Below are 20,004 nucleotides of genomic sequence, written 5' to 3'. Positions count from 1 at the left end.
CTTTGATTCACCGCTGTGTAAATGGCCTGTTATGTTTCCGAGCTTTAAATAAAGTTTCCCCCTCCATCACTCTCTCCATCACGCGCTCCCTCCTCTGTATTGGTGAGGGAGAGGATGACGCGCGACCTGGTACCTGTGAGGGAGGCGTGCGTCTCGCCGGTCCGGGCATGAGGCCTTTGGGTGAATGGGTGGATGGATGGATGATGAGGGATGCGGATGCCATGGCAACAGGCCGATTGCATCCAGACCTTTATACGCACCATTTATTTATTTAATATTTATTTTGCACGCGCCGCTCGTGTCTGTGGACGTGTGCGTTCAAGCTCTGAGCGCCGGAGTGGATTTAAACCGGACCTCGGCGGCGCCGGAGCAGCCCGCGCCTTGAACCGCTCAACAAGTTGTTTTATTTTTTCTCGAAGCGGAGGTTTGGATTCGTCAGCCTCGGGGCGGCTTGTTCCACTGAAGTGTGGCACCGACGTGTGTGCTCCAGACGAGGGAAGGACACCGCCGTCTCCCTTCGGTCTGGGCACAATGTCATTGAAAGTCGTCAGAAGTGGGAGTGATGGCAGCGGCTGCTCGTGAGACAAGGGGAGGTTTCGTGCGCCAGGCTCCGAGCACCTGACCAACTTCAGCCCGGCTTCATTCCGGGAGAACCGCGCTGCTGTGCCGTGGAGCCCCCGGGGTCTCCTCCGGCTGTCTGAGCGCCTCAGTCACGGGCGGGCAACATCCCGGCGCGCCTGCCATTCCGTTCGGACAACCGGGAGCTACATCCAGAGATCCGGGGGAGAAACCGTCTGGATCCGTGACTTGTTTCTCGGCCGCCTCTTGTTGTAGCGTGTGCGTGTTTTTTTGTTGAGGACAGTGTGAGTGTCAGGGTGGATCAGCGCGCCTCGGAGTGTGAGCGCCGGTGATGTGCGTCCCTTCTGTCCACTAACCACCGGTCCCTCCTGACCGAGGATCAAGTGTCCTTGTCATCCATCCGCCGGCGGATGTCCCTCACTCTGCCACCTTACATCTCACACCCCCCTTACATAATGACATATGGTGAAAACTGCTAAAAGCGGGTGAGGAGCCCGGTCATACAGGCTGCACATCACCCAACACCAGCGGCCAGTGAGCGGCGGGCTCCGTTATCTACAAGAGACCGGGAATCCGGAGCCAGTATGACCGGCGTCGGAGCGTTAAGGGCGGCTGTGGAGAGGAGGGGGAGGGCCTCGGGCAGAGAGCAGCGTTTCAAGGACGCGGAAGGAGGAATGTTACAGACACATCAGTGAGGACGAGTCAGACTCCCGGAGCTCAGAGGAAGTGAAGCTGCTGGCGTCACTGGGGCCGGCGGGAGGATTTCATGTCCTCACGGGGCTCGTTCCAAGGGCACCGAGGTAAGGGTGGCCACATCGGCGGGGAGAGGGCAGAGGTGTGAGCCGTGTGTCGGCTCCAGAAGAATGAGCTGAGAGCCTCCTCACTTTATCATCCACTGACTCTGACAATCACCTAATCTAACAGGTACTGTACTAAAGAGTGGTTTAACTGAGGGGGAGGGAGGTACAGGTCTTATTCACCCTGCCCTCACTCTCCTCCTCCTCCGCCCTGAGCTGGGATGGATGGGGTGGCTGGAGGTGTGGGGACACCCGGCAGCGCCCCGGGGTCCGGTGGGGACAGCCTGCCCAGACGTAGCGGAGGGGAGTCGAAGCGGCGCAGTAAGAGCAGCCTGCCATCTCCGGGCTACCGGCTGTCGCAGGCCTCGCTGGAGGGGGAGAGGGTCTCCTTCGGGGCGGACAGCACTTCCTCAGGTGGACGCGGCCGTCGTCTCTCCATCATGAGCTCCTCCACCCGGGACGGCCTTCCCTTCCGCACCGCGGGCACGCCAACCACCCCGGGGCCCCTGCCGCCTCCGCCGCGCTCAGTGGGGTTCGCCGCGGCCCGCGCCGCCCTCGCCTCCACCTCCTCCACCGGGACCGGAGTCATGGTGGTGGCCACCGGGCAAGAGACCACCACCACCACGACCTGCAACACCACCGCAGCAGGCACCCCCGAGATGATGGGTCAGTCCGGACTGGGTATGTTCGGCCTGGGGCTGGACGGAGAGGACTACATGAACTCCAACCAGAACACCTTCATCCAGAGGCAGTTCGGAGCCATGCTCCAGCCCGGGGTCAACAAGTTCAGCCTGCGCATGTTTGGATCCCACAAGGCTGTGGCAATGGAGCAGGAGAGGCTGAAATCAGCAGGGACATGGATCATACACCCCTACAGTGACTTCAGGTGTGGAGCCAGACACACACACACACACACACACACACACACACACACACACACACACACACACACACACACGCACGCACACACACACACTCTCACACACACACACACACACACACACACACACACACACACTCCACAGCCTGCAGCTTAACTTCTCACTGATTTGAGAAATGGGCCAAATGCCACTTGTAACAAATGGCCTACCAAATGTTCTTTTGGTGGAAATATGCATCAAAGCAGGTTGAAATTGTTCCCTCTCTAGTGAACACATTGAGGCGTAATGACAGACACTCACTGTTTGCAGACAGAGGAACAGATCATACAATCAGCTGCCTCTTCATTTGCCAACAGGGGAAATGGGGAGGACAATGGGGAGAGGAAGACATGCAGGGGGCTAAATATATATTACCGGGGACACAGCAGTAGTACAACAGTGGTGTGTAGGAAGTGATGTGAGGGCAAGAGGAGAGGCATGAGACAGATTCTCTGGAGGAAGCAGGGTGTGTAATCAGAGGATGAATGGAAGCTCAAATTAAAAAGATGGAGTAGAGAGAATGAACACGCCTTAGGGAGGGGGGGGGGGGTGTAGGTAGAGGTGTTTATGAAAAGGGTAGGTGTCCAGGGCTCCAGGATAGACACCCCACAGCCATGGCAGGCTCTCCATTTGTAAAATAACATAGGGAGAGAAATGAGTGATTGTTTCCAGTAGAAATAGTTTCACAGACACAGGGAGGTGGAGGCGAGGAGGACAAATATAGCCACGGGGTGTGTTTGGCCGATCAGGGATCAGTCAGACATGTCTTCCATGTCAAATAGGCGAATGTTAAATGTGTTCTCATGTGAACAGTGGATGAACCCAGCACAGCACTCCCTGCTGGTGACTTCATGCATGAAGGTTGATTTGTTCTGCCACCTGAGCAGAACAATTAGAGTCAATAACACCTGAGGAGAAAATGACGATGGAGACTGTTCATTTTGAGATTTCCTGAAACAAACGTCTCACCATGAAGAGAAGCATGAACCTGCTTGCTGATTCCGTGTGGGAAATATTTGGGGAAGGAAATCATTCGTCAATTAGTCAATTTGGATGATCTAATTATGTTTGTTGTTTTTTCTTCTATTTCATCAACAACGGAAGATTTACTCTTGCTCCAGTGCGGATTCATTTGGTATTTTTTATTTCATTTCAAGCAGCACAATTCTGAGTTTAGATCTGAAGATATTTTCTTGAGTTGGGTAAACAACAACAGCTATTTTCTCATATCAGAATCAGAAGAAGCTTTATTGGCCATGTATGCGTAAACATACAAGGAATGTGCTCTCAACGTACAGAAATAGACAAATATACTAGGACAACAAAGCAGAACAAGGTTAAGCAAACATTCAACTACTATGTACAAATATGAATATAAATATATCTGCAAAAGTATGTACTGTATATGACCATAAAACACAACAACAATGACTTTGAAATGGAGAAATAGTCCATTGAATAAATATTGGAAAGATTGTCACAGGACACTTTATATACATGAGGTACAAGTAATATGTATATATATATTTTTAATTTAGAATATAAAGATAGGGATTATTGTTCATTTTTATCAATCAACAGATGACCTGATGATGGGGTTAATCAGTAGTGACAGGCTTAAAGATCTGTCTCTCTGCTCTGTTTTTAATGGCGATGTATGGGAGGGCAACTTTCTGAATGTCAGCACGCCTCTTACGCAAACATACCTCTAATGTGTGCAATTATTCAACAAGCCATCCATGCCTGGCATCCGTCCTTGGCTGTGAATTTGTATAAATACACTATTTAAATGTGAAGGTGGACAGCAGAGGGAGAGGCAGCGCTCATAATCCCCAGACAGACTGCAGCAACAATGGATGACTTGATCCCCAAGGCTCCTGGCCCACTTTTGTCTCATCAGCCACTCACACTCGTTTTGTATCGTCTGTCAATATGATGATCGCCGGGCTGCTGCTTATGAGTCTGCTCACGGGTGATACAGTGAGTGAGGTGAGGGAGCGGAGGATGAACGGATGGATGACGGGTGAAGTGGTGTAGATGGATGAATCTCGGCCCCTGCTGCACTCGTTGATACTCATGAAACATAACCAGAGATGTTAATAGTTCCAATTATCCTGTCGGAGAAATCACTTGGATTTTGATCAATTATGTATGCCATCTTAAATTATGCATTATGCATAATTCACTCACCTGACTTTTCAGTTAAGCACCTGCTGTCTGGGGTGAAGTCTGAGGAGGAACTTTGTGACGCCACGCGAGAGAAGGGAAGAGAGAGTCGTGTGTTTTGACCTTGAACGCAAAACTCCTCTGTGTCTGTGTGTGTGTGTGCAGTTATATGTATGCTCGAGTGTGGTCCGTCATTATTGAGTGTGATGATAAGCTCTCCTGCCTTTCACCTCATAAAGAGAAGATGTGTTTGCTGCTGCACCTGTAAGAAGACGTAACGAGAGGAGGAAGGGAAAGTTGAATTCACGCTCCAGGTCGACGAGAGGCATACAGAGGCAGAGGGGGGTGAGAGGAGGGATGAACACACAAGGGAGGCAGAGGGTTCGGCTGTCAACAGAGATGAGCCGTGTTGAAACAGGGTTGGTGGCATCACACACATACTAACAGAGATTTATTATATAATAGCCCGTTGCCGTTGTGTTGGTTTGTCTGTATGTCTGGCGGGATGATGGGAGGAAACTTGCTCAGAACTGACATCTGGCCAACTGTGAGCTGGGAACCAATCAGAGGACACTCAGGAGACACTTGGCCTCAATTAAAGTAGAATTAGTGTTTGGTTTGACAACAGCTGAGCAGGTAGATGCAGGTCACTTCTCCTCCAGCACATGTTCATGTTCATAATGGAATACTGATGAGGCCGTGGAGAACGCCTTTGATTGCATTTGGAATTCCTATGTGTGTGTGTATCTGTGCAGTTTTGAGTGCAAATTACACACAGGTACATATACATGTATACCTGCACGTACCACACACAACCCAGTGTTGCATCAGTCCACATTTTGTAGGTCAGAAATCAGGCCTCGTCGGTTGTTTAGCCCGACATGAAACTTCACATCCTCTTTCCAGTGTGAGCCTGATCCTCTCTCGTCTGTTTGGTTGTTCTCATTTGTTTGGTTGTTCTCATTTGTTTGGTGTCAGAATGAGCTCAAATCAGCTGCCACGCGTCTCAGTGAGAGCAGCTAGCTCTTGCCCACAGAGGCTGACTGATGTGCGGTGACATGTGCAATGTCATCTATTGTGTTACTCAGCAGACTAAACATTTTTCTATGCACACGACTGAGGTTTGATTAAACTTCATTTGAACTGCTGCCAGTTGTCTGATACAGAGTTGAGCATTGCAATGTTGCATTGTCATCTTCTCAATGGCTTCCTGTATCGAGGCAAATGGCAGCGTGTGTTTGTGTGGAGTTCAACTTTGCATTCGCTTGTGTGTGACTCTGCCGTTAATCTTTTTGGGTTAATTTAGAATTAATAAACAAAATAACTTTTAACTCTGCAAATCATTTCAGCTCAAGAGCAATATACAAGCAAAAAGTTCAGGTCATTTTCTCCATCAAATATGCAAGTATTATATATTAAATTACATTTTATATATTCCACAGCTTTGACAGACCTAAACAAACAGTTCAGTGTGGCATGATATATTTAAATGTTCAGAATAATCAAAGTTAATAAAGTGAGTCTTCAATTTCAGGAATAAATCTCCATCACCATCCCGGCAGCGACAGAATCACTGTCTGTGTTGCTGTTAACAACTGCCATATTTATTACCAGTGATTGTGAAGTGATATATCTGCTACGATAAGTGACGTCTGTGTGTGTGTATGTGTGTGTGTGTGTGAGAAAGTGTGTGTGAGAAAGTGTGTGTGGCAGTGTGATGACTCAGACTTAATCTTCATCAGTCTAGTGGTAGCATCACACCATGAGGTTTTGTTACTAAATTTGCGCTCAATAGTAATCGACCACAGAGCTCAAGTGTATTCTCTCAGAAAGAGAGTTCAGTGTGTGTGTGCGTGTGTGTGTGTGTGTGTGTGAGAGTGTGTTTGTGTGTGTGTGTGTGTGTACAAGAATATGGGTTAAGGGGGTGGATAGAGGAGGAGAGAGAGAAAGATGACAGGAATTGTCTCCAGATGATTGGATTTGCCTCTCCTGTCACTTCCAGCATCTTAGTCACATGACTGCTTTTTATGAGGAGGATACGTCCTCCAATCACCAGCATGAAATACAGGTTGATGAGGCCTCCAATGGTTACTGATCATTCTCCCTCTCGCTGCATCTCTCTTTTTTCTGTTTTAATACAATCCATTCCATTCCTCCTCTGAATTGGTGGTATGAGGGATAAACGTTGTATTTGATGCTGCCAAAACATTTGCTAAGGATGAAATTGGCTTAAGGGAGACATTCATAGACATACTACCACTAATGGGCTTATTCTACCAGTATGAATTTGCACTTATTCTGTCCTGGATGTTGTTATGCTGGCATCTGGCACAGGGAATGTACCAAAGATTGTAAAAAAGAAATACTGAAATACAAAAGGTGCAGTTGGAAAGAAAGAGTTTTCAGACCTGAATTCTCCTTTAAAGAGACAACACATATGAGACAGAGAGTTTGACTTATAGTTAAAAGAGTGAAATAATGTCCTTGAGTTTCTAAAGTCCTTAGATTCTGTTCTTAATGTTATTTTGAGCCTTTAGTGATTTTTTTTTAACAGAGATCTTCTGTTAAAACTGGAACTGAGGGAGTTTAGGCAGGAAGGAAAGATGCTGTTGAGTTGCATCATGGGGAAATGTAGAGTTTGGTCCTAAATTAGGGACAATTTATTGTTTCTATTAGAGAAGAAAAGTATTGATAAATTACACTCTGCTGCTTTGATTTACTCCAGAGTATTGGTAGAGGTTGGTTTGTTGGTTATTTGGTTGGTTTGTCAGCAGTATTACGCAAAAACTGCTGAACAAATTTTCAGCAATCTCGGTGGAGGAAGGGGACATGGGCCATGAAAGAACACATCACATTTTGGTGGATCCAACATTCTTTTTTTCACTTTCTTTAATATGGCGAGATAAGGCATTTTTTTTAAGTTTCCAGTAGATCTAGACGTTTGCAATACTCCTGCTATAGTCAAATATTGTTCGAGACTAAGTTTACAAAAATTATTATATTTAATTTTACAATTATTAACATAATCATTGTGACTGCAGATCAGAAATCAAACGAAAATACAGAAGAATATATTTATCCTAAGATTTAACACATTTTGTTTTTGTGGCCGTTTTGCTACCACCTCCAATAAACAGTGTGTATGCTACACAGTCTGATATGTGTATTCTTCATTCTGTCACTTCTCCTGTGGGAACACCCTGATACTAACAACCTGCTTAGATGTACTGTGTGATATGTCACCATGACAAATATCAGGTCGTCCAAAGCAGCTCAATGATATTCAGTTGTCATTGATTTTATTATTTACACCAGTGCTTTTTCTACTGTGATGTGTCAAAATGGCTGCTGTGCACAAGACGGATGAACTTACTACAAGCACGAAAAAACATAGTATTGGAATATAGAATTTTTTTGTTAATGTTGTAATAAAGACTTTATCTGAGACTCATAGTAAAACCTATTCACACCAGCAGAAAATAAGAAAGTAACATCTCTTTTCCAGATTCTACTGGGACCTGTTGATGTTAGTGTTGATGATGGGGAACTTGATCGTCCTGCCGGTGGGCATCACTTTCTTTAGAGACGAGAACACTGCCTCGTGGATCATCTTCAACGTGGTCTCCGACACTCTCTTCATGGTCGACCTGGTTCTCAACTTCAGGACGGGCATCGTCAAGGAAGACAGCACTGAAATATTGCTGGACCCCAGGTCAGTGGAATCCTTTGTGTTATCTTATATGTCAGGGGCTGGGGCAGTGTGCACATTCAGAATGGTCCAGAATATCAATACGGAAGCTCTGTCGGTATAAATTAGAATGTGCTCTTCAGGCCATCTGCTGGGTCTGTGTCTGCTCAACCCCATGTACGAGATGTGAAAAGGTGACTTGCAGCCAGTGGCAGAGCTTTGTTCATGTTCCAGCTCTGCTCCCTCTGAATATTGATGAGGATCTATTTATGCCAGCCGACTGCTGAAATCACGTCCACAAAGCTGCACTGCCAAATGAGGAATGTGTCTGGTCTTCCCTCCTGTTCGGACTCAGGGCCATTCGCCAGAGATACCTGAAGAGCTGGTTCCTGGTGGACTTTGTGTCGTCCATCCCGGTGGACTACATCTTCCTGATGGTGGACAGTCTGGACTCTGAGGTCTACAGGACGGCCAGGGCGCTGCGCATCGTGCGTTTCACCAAAATCCTGAGCCTGCTTCGGCTGCTCCGCCTGTCCAGACTCATTCGCTACATCCACCAATGGGAGGAGGTGAGAATCAGACACCAGGGAACTACGGCTGCAAAGAGAGAGCAGAGTCGAAGGGAAAGAGATATTGGTATATTTGTTGATATGTAAGGTATGACTCATCAAAAGTCTTTTAGGTAAAATCAAATCCATTTTTGAATATTGGTCTGATGAGCTGGAGGATTTTTTTGTTTTAGTTTTTTAAGTCTTTCTTAAAAAGAAGTTAACCCCATATTCCCTCTGCACCCATCCTTTCACTTATCCTCTCTCTCTCGGTTCCTCCTCAGATCTTCCATATGACCTATGACCTTGCCAGTGCCATGGTCAGGATTGTGAACCTGATCGGTATGATGCTGCTGCTGTGCCACTGGGACGGCTGTCTCCAGTTCCTGGTCCCCATGCTGCAGGACTTCCCTCCTGACTGCTGGGTTTCCAAGAACCTGATGGTGGTGAGTCTCCACACAGCCGTCTGCCTGCATGTGACTGTTATCGTTAATGTTCCAGCCGATGATTACATTTTCTGAAGAGCAAAAACAGACATGACGCTCACTGGGAGCTGAGTGAAAGACACAGAGACACAAAGCTCGATCTCAGCTCGTTTGAACAGCGAGCACAATATTGATTTCAGACAAAAGCAAACCACAGGTTCCGAAAAGCCTGGTTCTGGTTTATCTGCGTGTGTGCAGAGTGAGGCTGTTTAACTGATATGACATTGTTTGCTCCTTATCTAGATTAATTGGCTCATGCAGCGACATGTCCAATTGGAGTAAGACTGTCTATCCTCATTACAAAGAATAATAAAAAAAGACCGTCCAATTAAAAATCAACAGACGAAGGCCCAGGGACCTCGCTGGACGACTGCTGTTTGAACAGCCGACTCATGTCTCAGCGGTTGCCTAGGTGACTGTTGCTAAGCAGGTTGATGCTGGGATTTTCCCCAGAGAAAGTCCCCTCATCCGCTGGACCATTAAGGTCTTACTATAATTGGACTCACTCACAACTTAAATCAAAAGTGAATAAAACACACCCAGAGAGGATGGTCTGTTTATTTTTTTCAGCCTTTTGGGCGACATTTATTTAATAATGTGCGATCGCTGCCCTTTTAAAGTCAGTGTGGTTTCGATGCTTCCTGCTGCCGCTCGAGGTTTCAACAGAGAAACAGTTTTGTTTGACACGTCGTGATCCTCAGCGGTAGTTTCTGAAGTGGTGTGACTGAGCGCCTCTGAGGGGAAAAAAAAAAGATCCTGTAACCTGACTAAAATAAGAGCAGCTCAATATTACACAGCCTCGGCAATTAACACTTGAAACTTCCTTTCCTCTTCCTGTCACCCTCTGTGTCTGTCCCCCACCCACAGAACGACACATGGGGCCTGCAGTACTCCTATGCTCTTTTCAAAGCCATGAGCCACATGTTGTGCATCGGTTACGGTGCACAGGCTCCAGAGGGGATGACTGATGTGTGGCTCACCATGCTCAGTATGATCGTCGGCGCCACCTGCTACGCCATGTTCATAGGCCACGCCACCGCCCTCATCCAGTCGCTGGACTCCTCGCGAAGGCAGTATCAGGAGAAGGTGAAAAAGCCCACTACACTTCACTCAGATAAACTATTAATAATTTCAGCGTCCATCAATCAGTGGGGTTGTTTTTCCTATAGTATTATTTTTTGGAGGTCAGAACTTCTGCTAGTCCAAGGTGAATTCTTCAGATTACTTATTTTTTCTGAACAACAATCCAGTAATCAAATATGCTAAATTTGCAATAAGATCACACAGGGATAAGCTGTTAACCTCTTAACCTTTTTGGCATTTTGGGCTCTTAATAAATTATTTTAATGAGGATAAAATTGTGTCAATTGTTAGATCAATGATTACTTTGACAGATTTTTGACCAAAGTAACTACAATCTGTATCACCACGGTATCATAAATGCAGTTTTATAATGTCTGGGAGCTATCGTTAATTATCAGATTAATGCATCCTGAATTAACTTTTATAAGTAAAGCCATTTTTAAACCTTCACTTTTCTAAATCACAATTTTATTTTTTATTTTAAATATCATTGTGGATTGTGTGACTAATCTAAGACAATGAATCGATGCCCATCTGCACACACAGCAGCAGAGAAGCAAATAGTGCTAACACAAAGAACTTGATCTGTGAGATGTATGGATTTTTTGCGCATATGTGACCTATGCATGTGTGTGTCATTACAGTACAAGCAGGTGGAGCAGTACATGTCATTCCATAAGCTTCCAGCAGATGTTCGGCAGAAGATCCATGAGTACTACGAGCACCGCTTCCAGGGGAAAATGTTTGATGAGGAGAACATCCTGGGAGAACTCAGTGAGCCACTCAAAGAGGTAAAATGAAATCACCAGCGCCCTCACATCTACACACACATACCTACAAATTCTGCGTTCCTCATCCTGCAGCGAGTGTGTCAGACATCCCCTCTCTCGTCCTCCAGGAGATTGTCAGCTTTAACTGCCGTAGCCTGGTGGCTAACATGCCGCTGTTCGCCAACGCTGATCCCAACTTTGTGACCGCCGTGCTGACCAAGCTCCGCTTTGAAGTGTTTCAGCCGTCGGACTTCATCATCCGCGAGGGCACAGTGGGACGGAAGATGTTCTTCATACAACACGGGCGAGTCGGTGTGCTGACCCGTGGCAACAACGAAACCAAGCTGAGTGATGGGTCATACTTTGGAGGTGAGAGCACAAGAATGGTGAAGAAGATGGGGAGGTTTTAGATGGAGGGGGTACTTGAGGTAGAAGATGGAAGATGATGGTAGCTGTTCTGTTGGTTTGATTTATCTCACTCCCAATTCTCTTTATGTGTCCTTTCCCTTCTCTGCACCTTCCATTGTCTCTTTCCACGTTCAGAGATCTGTTTGTTGACTCATGGACGGAGGACAGCGAGTGTCCGGGCAGATACGTACTGTCGTCTGTACTCTCTCAGCGTGGACAACTTTAACGAGGTGCTGGAGGAACATCCAATGATGCGACGTGCCTTTGAAACTGTGGCTGTTGACCGTCTGGACCGTATAGGTAACGTGTGGGCTTTCTGATTGCAGCATACTTTCTTTTTTTTTTCATCCGCATCTTATCTTTGACGTGACCTGTTATTCTTCATTAAGTGCTCTAATTCTGCAGCCACCTTGAAAAACATTTGAAATCACCCATCCAATTTCATTACATTTCTAAGGAGCTTTGTTGAGCTTGTCCTCCATAGAGAGGTCAAAACTTGTCTTTGAAAACAAGTTGAGAGAAATAAAATTATAAAGGATGAGCAATGTTGATGGTGAGGGAACAGAGAAACCTTGAGGCTAAAACTCTAGCTCTCTGCTCTGTGTTCACTGCTTTACTCTAACTTTTCAGTTTTAAAACTTTTATTTCAGGGACTTATGTTCTTTACTAATGTCTCAGAATTTCTCCATTTTCTACCACAGGCAGGAAGAACTCCATGCTCCTGCGGAAGTCATCCCAGGCTGGTTCACTGGGGGGCAGCATGGGTCGTGGTGGAGGCCGAGGTGGAGGGGGTCCCGGATTGGGGGGAGGCCTTGCAGCTTGCGGTCTGGGTTCCTGTGACAGCATGCTGGTACAGCAGATTGTCAAACACGACAGCATGCCGGCCATGCAGGACGCCATTGCCGCAGCTGCTGCTGCAGGAAGAGGCGGAGTCATGGGAGGAAGCGGCACAGTGTCTCCTCGGCCACGCCCGGTCATCTGGGCGCCGCTGGTCCATGCTCCCCTGCAGACTGCAGCTGCCACCACTAATGTAGCCATCGCCCTCATGCACCATCAGCAGCAACAGCAGCAGCAGCTCCAGCAGTTGCAGCAGCATGCACTCGGAGGAACGTTCTTCCTGCCTTCCCCTCTTGTCTCCCCCTCTCCCTCCTCTTCGTTTCCTCTGTCACCGCCTCGTGCTCCTGTGTTGCAGCCCCCCCGCCCCTCTGTAAGCTCCCTCATAGGGATGATGACGATGGGAGGAATGGGTGGTTTGTCCCCAAGAGGGGGATTTCCTGCCTCCCCCTCAACCATGGGCCCTCTTGGTGGGGTGACATCACCACCTATTGCCAAAACACCACCCGCTCCAGCTTCTTCTGTCCAAACGTCTGTCCAACAAGGACGGACTCTTCATTACAGCCTCCGTCTCCAGGCTGATCATCCTTCAATGATAGCTGGACCCCAAACAGGAGGAGGACCACCAACTCCACCCCTCCATAAGGTCCCAGCCACCAACCCAACAGCTGCTCCTAGTGCCCCAGCAGATGGCAACAGTTCTGTGACAGGTCAGAAGGGAGCGAAAGAAGCTCTGTTACGTCATGGAGGAAACAGTTCCCAGGGTCTTCCGGCACTGGGCAGACTCACCCAGGAAGCCAGGCTGCTGTCAGCCTCGCAGCCCACTCTGCCTCACCGCTCGTGGGTTGGGGTGCAGCCACACCCGCCTCTCCACCGGAAAGCCTCTGGTGGTAATTTGTTGGCAGCTCCTTTCCTGGCAGGGCAGTTAGCCAGGGGAGGCAGTGCAGGCATGCTAACCTCCAACGCTCCAGTGCTGCTGGCAACATATATACCGTTTAATGCACAAATACAAGCACCGGCTACAGGTCCCATTCAGTCCATTCTTACACAGGCTACCCCTCCAAACATGGGCAAGTACACACAATCTTCACCTCACACTGCCTTTGTACCCGCCCCCACCGCTGCACACATGCCTTCTCCGGCTTCTATGCCATCTCCCTCCCCTCCGAAGCAAACCCCACTCTCCTCTGCCACCCCTTCGCCTGCACCCACCCCTTCGTCTCCCACCCCCATCCTCTCCCAACCAGCTCGCCCGAAACCAATCCCGATGCCCCCCTCTCGTTCCTCCTCTCCCCCTCCCTGCTCCACTCCTCCCTCAGCTGGACCAAGATCGTTGTCGCTGTCCTCGACGCCTCGTCCCAAACCCCTCCCTACACCTCCCCCCCGCTCCTCCTCTCCTTCCCCCTCCTCTACACCTCCTCCATCCTCTGTCTCCACCCCTGTTTCACTACCTCAACCTTATGGGCCCAAATTATCACTTACCTCCTCTCCCCCTCCCGCCTCGTTAGTCGCCTCCTCTCCGCCGCCTCCCCAGAACCCCAGAGCCCAGGCATCCAACATGCCTCTTTCTGCTTCTCTGTTCTCTGGCCCGGCCCCAACCCCAATCCCTTCTCCAATCCCGACCCCAACTCAGAGTACTCGCTCCCGACCCTCTATCACATCCCAAACTCCAACGCAAACCATCACACCTGTCACTCATACCCAGACCTTTACCCCTACACCCTCTCCAACCCTTGCTACATCAGTGCCCTCCCTGAGTAAAGGGAGTCCGAACACTTGTCTCCAGACCTCTGTCTCCAGCTCAGTTAGGTGCCCCACTTTGAGCCAGATCCCAAAACAGGCCAAAACAGGCCAAACTCCAGCTCCTTCCTCAACACCTGCTTGCACCCCTTCTACTAAAGTAACATTCTCAGTTCATCCTGTAAAGCAAACCCCTCCTGTCATCTCCTCAAGCCCGAGCTCAGGCTCTGCTCGCTCCACAACCGCATCGACAACCTCATCCTCGACAAGTTTACGCCCACAACCCAGCTCCACTAACCCCTCCTCTCTCACAACCACCTCTCCAAATGTCCCACCTGCCTCGTCTTATACCCCAAAACAAATACCAACCAGCTCAGCTGCCACTGCTTACTCCTCAGAACTCAACACGCCCTTTACCCCCGCTCAGACCTCTCGGCCATCTACCACTTCACCCACCCAATCAACAAATGCCGCCACCAATGCCAACACACCCGCCCCTAAAGGTGGGAAAAATGACTCTCAATTAGAGCTCACCATAAAAGACTCAGAGGGACTCAGACACAAACTGCCCCCCAACGTGTAAAAAAGAAGGATGGCGGACTTTAAATGATGTGGCCAGTCAAACTTTGGGTACACAGAGTTGTGTCAGAGTTGACATCACAATGATCTCCCATGGACATCTTGTATGCATTCACTCTAGGGTGTGATTGTGCTAGAACATCAGGTGTTTATGTGCCACTCAGCCAAGCCATCGATGGAGGAGAAAGACTTAATGCGGTGTGCTGACGGGTACGGGCTGAGGTAAAGTTTGTAAAAAAAAAGAAAACACATCTACAAATGTACACAAACATATCCGTGTTAGTGAATGTTGGAGCAGGCAGGGGAGCTGAAGTGGAAATATCGCAGCATACACAGTAAAACAGAGTGCAAGCAATAGCTGATGGGAAAACAATGATAACAGCAATATATGAGAAACATTTGCGACTCGAGTAATGAAACAGGAAATGACACTGACGATAGACAATAGAGAAAATAACCGTCTCTCTGCTGCGAGGAAGAAGGTGTATCGTGATCTCAAGACGCAGGCAATAGAGCAGACACTTCCTGACTTCCAGCTCCCTCCTGCCTCCCATTCTTCACCAAAGTGTCATATTTTCTCATCAGAATAATAATTATTATTATTACAAGGATATAGCATTTTAAAAGAATCGCTGCAAAGTCAATGCTCATATGAGTTTAAGTAATTAGGAGCAGTCCTCTGGTAGTTTTGTTGTCCCAGGTGTGTGGTGTTTAGTTTTATGAACAAACTTTTAACCCTACATGTTCACTCTGACCACTTGTAAGTTGTGTTTTTTGTGTGTGTGTGTGACACACGACACTGCTCTGCTGTGCACTGTGATTCACTGGATTTAGTTCCACCCGTCTGCCTGTACTGTAAATACGTGCCTCCCTGTGGGTCTGTTGTATACTCCTTCATTTCTCTGCCTCTTTGTTTCTCACCTCTCATCCTTCTCGCCGCCTTTCATCAGATTTCACAGCTCCGGTCGCCGAGGCTTTCTTTGACGCTCACAGACTCTCTCTCTCCCTCTCTCTCGGCTTGCCCGACACTTGGCTCTCCGCTGCCATCAGCCTCATGCTCAATTGGCGGCCTGCTCCTTCTGTCGCCAGTTTCCGCGCCATTTCCAGTGATGTTCGATGTTTTGTGTGGGTAGCAACAAGGCATTTCTGTCTTAATCCCTGATACCATGTTGCCTAGACTATATATTAAGGACCAAATGTTTTATTTTTTATTTATCACAGCTTTAGCTTTTGAACAGGAAAAAAATAGCTAATAATGCTGACTGTGATGATGATGATGATGATGATGATGATGATGATGATGATGATGATGATGATGATGATGATATCCCTAACAACCATGATGTTGATGTTGATAAAGATGGTGTATATCTGGATGTAAGAATAAAGTTGATTTAGATACCATCTTGTTGAGTGTGACGAAGCAGGAGCTTATTTGTGAACCTGCTTGTGTGTTTCAGGCCTGTGTGTTTTTATAACATTTTGCGAGAGGAGATAATACTGCCAACTGTTGATTTATGATTTAATTAAACTCATGTTGGTGTATTTTCAGAGGCCTTGAATGTATCAGCAGCATTCAACTTCAGGTTTAAAAATGGAATCAATGTTATTATAAATGTCTGTCTGTCTGTTTATCCGTCGATCTTCTCAACAACCCAGGGACCCATGGAAGTCAAAATTCGACAGTGAAGTTCTATGATTGAGCGGATCTCAAGAAAGTAGACACAGATTTAAACTGTAAACTGCACTTACTGCTACCAATGTAACCTTGTTTGGAGACACAGCCGGTTGATGATGTCTTCAGTGACATCATCTAAAGCATAAAAAGCTGACTAATCAAAACTTTACTCACAAAAAGCAGAATTGAATAGTCCAATGTTTAACTTCGACCACTAGGGGTCTCTCATTCAAAACTAGAACAAAAGACCTTAGTTTGATGACGTCGTAAAGCAGCGTGGGATCATGGGAGTTGTTGTCTACCTGACGTGACTCAGGTGTAAGTCATGGTCACTGATGAGGTCATATAAAACGGTTTATTCTGGTTACGTAGCAAACACGTACACTTGTTTCTCTAGGGTTGTGAGGTTTGCATATTTTCATGTTAATCGTAATAGAACTTTATTGTCATTGCACAGAGTACAAGTACTGAGACAACGAAATGCAGTTTAGCATCTAACCAGAAGTGCAAACAAATCTGTAAAAGTGCAGCGTATGTGCATATGTGAAGAGGAATATGTAAATAGATAAGATATGTACAGTAAGCAATAGATCACCTGATGCCTGCAACATCTTGCAATGATAACTGGAGAGACTTTTATTAACATTTCATTGTGCCAATCATGACCTAATAAATATAAATACTTCATTCGAAAGCACTTGTACATGCATGTGTATGTATTTGACAGGCCAGTACAGCTTAAGGTTGTATAGCATCATTTTTTAAACTGTAGAGATCAACACAAATAGGCACATTTTAACACAGGCTACCATAAGGTAGGATAGGACAACACATTAAACTAGAGCATTTATTTATTTGTTTGTTTGTTTTCGTCATAGCCCTTTTGCACTAAGATGATGAATCTATCTAACTCTTTGTACTATTCAATCTAACATTTCTCTGTCCTAGTTTTCGTGATATGTATCTTTCTATTGTTTTATATATATTTTTTAGGGACCAACTGATTCATCAGTTGGCCGAATTGACTGATGTGAAACTTGTTCTGGACACGAGCCTGGTGACTCAGATTTGAACTCATATAAAATCTCTGAGGGTTTTGAGAATTGAAAGTTTTGGGGACTCATTTTCAACAATGATGCGTAGTAAAAGAACTTACTGTGTGTGAACATGAAGTTGCCAGGACTGTTTGCTCTGCCTCTGCCTCACCGTCCCTGCCTGTCTTGCTACTTCTGCAACTCCTGGATCCCCAACCCTAATCCTGTGTCTCTCAGCAGAGGGCGGGCGCACTCAGGGCCAAGGTTAAGCTTGTGAATGTGGGGACACCTAAATCTCTTCTGCTCCTGACTCAAACCGAATGAATATCTGCCTTTGTGATGAGAAATTACAGTCGGCGATACATCTGCTTGCCCTCTGCCTCCCTCTCGCACACATGTATTTTCACTTTCCTCTCTCATTTATTACTAAGTGGTTTTTTCATCAGCCCTTTGGCCTGTGTAGGCGGCGATGTGATAATAATTTTCCACCTCTTAGCAATAATTAACATATTGGATTTATAATGGTCAGTATTTGCACAGTGTTTGAATGGCCCCTGCTGGCTCTCACAAAGAACCGTACATTTGCCAGTGAAAGGACGACAGCGCCGTAGATGTAAACATATGAGACTTTTCAACAGTTGTACTCACATTTAGAAGAAGTAAGGACGATGCAAACTGTGGGAGAGCAGCACATAGACATTTATACATGCTGTGGTTATTACCATGTTGATCAGGCCGAGTGGAGCAGTGGAGGCCTGAAGCACTGTGGAGCTGTATGCACGGTATCCACTAGATGGCGACGACACTCTAACAATCAGATAAACACATTCGAAGGAAGCAGCGACTTGTGCAATAGCATCAGTCTGTTGCATTAGCCAATGTATCTCTAACACGAGGGAGCAGGAGGCTTGTTTAAGTGATGGGGACGTTCAAAGTGAAGAGGAGGGACCACTGTGGAGGAAGAGGTTGATGATGGCACACAACACTGGATTACCGGCCACGTATAGAAGTGTGGGGGGGGGGCTAAACAGGAGTGTAATGGCTTTCTGTCATTGTGGCTCTGAAGTACACTCAGAGGGATCTTTACTCCGAGGCTGCACTGAAGACAAGCTGGAGAGGCAGGGGGTTAGAGGGCCTCCAAAAAAACTCTCGAATTAAGAGTGATTTATTCTTCGTTAGTCCACAGTGTTACAATAACAGTCTGTGTGTTTATCCTGCAAGTTTAATCACCGGATTGTTGTAATCCTCAATGCATTCCTTCACCATCCGCCTGAAGGATCTCGCTCTTCCTACACCGGCTCCTCAACTCTGAAGCAGTTCATGATCCCTCATCATGGGCTGCCTTCTCAGACGGAGTTCTTCAATGAAAAGCAGCAGTGGGATGCAATTACATTCAAAATGTACTTAAATACAATTTAGTAATTATCCTATTTCATAATTCAGAGGAAAACCCTGTACAGTTTAATTTAACTTAGCAGATTACGATTTTAAACACATACGCTTATTAAATATGATAGAAGATATATGGAATAGACTATCAAAAAATGTATAAAAGTTAATTTTCTTCACCTCAACCCAATAAAATGCTGTTAAGTTATTGCATTATATAAGTTATTTAAGTTATTACCTTAGTAATGATAATCCAATATTTAATACATAATATATAAAACAATCAAGGTATCCATAATGAGAACTTTTACTTTTGTTGTTAGTACTTTATTTTTACTGTGTAAGATGTATTTGAATTAAGATTATAAACACACACATGTTTAATATAAGATGAAAAAACGATATATATTAAACTACCAAACACAATATAGCTAAAATGATCTAATTAACTTTAACACACTAAAGTACTGGTTCAAAATTATTGCATTAGTAATAATAATCCAGAAATGTATTAGACAATGTATGAAATAACTTTGACAGAGTCCATTGTTTTTTGAGTAATTATACGTTTGATACCTTATTTTGCTAATCATTCTTTGTACGTTTTTTGTGTAATATTTAGAAATTGTTTTTTAAAACTCATTTAAATTAAAGTATATGTAAATATGTACTTTTACTTTATGGGTAACTAATGATTGCAACTGATAATCTCTTGTTATACGGTCTCTCCCTCCAGGTTGGGAACTGAAACATGACTTTAAAACATACACAAGTTGTATTTAAGGACTTGTCTGGCAGCACAACCACAGAACGAGCACAGATTTAAGGTTTAGGGGGGTGGTATAGGTGGGCTGCCTGGGCTCACCACAAAATTATATATAGACTTCCTGCTCCTTTTCTTCAAACCCACTGTGAGACACTCCAGGAGCTGCACGTTGACGAGGATGAGACTCAAGAGTTTGACAGAGCGAGGTGATTCCCAGCCCCAGAACCACTTCAAACAGGATGCATGAGGCCTAGGTTCAAAGGAGAATTTCTTTTTTTAAATGAAGCTGCTGTTTAGTGTCTGTGCTTGTGACACAAAACGACACGCACCTCACTTCTCTCTCTCTCTCTCTCTTTGGAACAAAATGCTCACACATGGACCTTTAGTGTGTGTGTCTGTGTGTGTGTGTGTGTGTGTGTGTGTGTGTGTGTGTGTGTGTGTGTGTGTGTGTGTGTGTGTGTGTGTGTGTGTATGTGTGAGTGTGTGTGTGTGTGTTTGTTTCTTCTCATCTTATCTCAGTCATCATAAAAAAGTCCCTGT

The 20,004-nt window shown here is 46.0% G+C and overlaps 1 protein-coding gene across 1 annotated transcript; it reads left to right on the top strand.

The window, feature by feature from the left end:
* Positions 1–1,597: 1,597 nt before the first annotated feature.
* LOC128449075 (potassium/sodium hyperpolarization-activated cyclic nucleotide-gated channel 1-like) lies at positions 1,598–14,740 on the top strand. Its single transcript, XM_053432082.1, has 10 exons — positions 1,598–2,262; positions 7,968–8,174; positions 8,506–8,719; positions 8,983–9,144; positions 10,051–10,269; positions 10,911–11,057; positions 11,165–11,405; positions 11,580–11,744; positions 12,146–14,346; positions 14,446–14,740. Exons 1-10 carry the CDS (start codon positions 1,598–1,600, stop codon positions 14,599–14,601), a joined length of 4,377 nt encoding a protein of 1,458 aa, XP_053288057.1. The 3' UTR covers positions 14,602–14,740.
* The last annotated feature ends 5,264 nt before the right edge of the window (positions 14,741–20,004 follow it).

This window comes from Pleuronectes platessa, chromosome 10 (genome assembly GCF_947347685.1).
Source record: "Pleuronectes platessa chromosome 10, fPlePla1.1, whole genome shotgun sequence".
In the NCBI taxonomy this organism is placed as follows: domain Eukaryota; kingdom Metazoa; phylum Chordata; class Actinopteri; order Pleuronectiformes; family Pleuronectidae; genus Pleuronectes; species Pleuronectes platessa.
The sequence above is the reverse complement of the archived record's forward strand: the minus strand, read 5'-3'. Positions and strand labels throughout refer to the sequence as shown.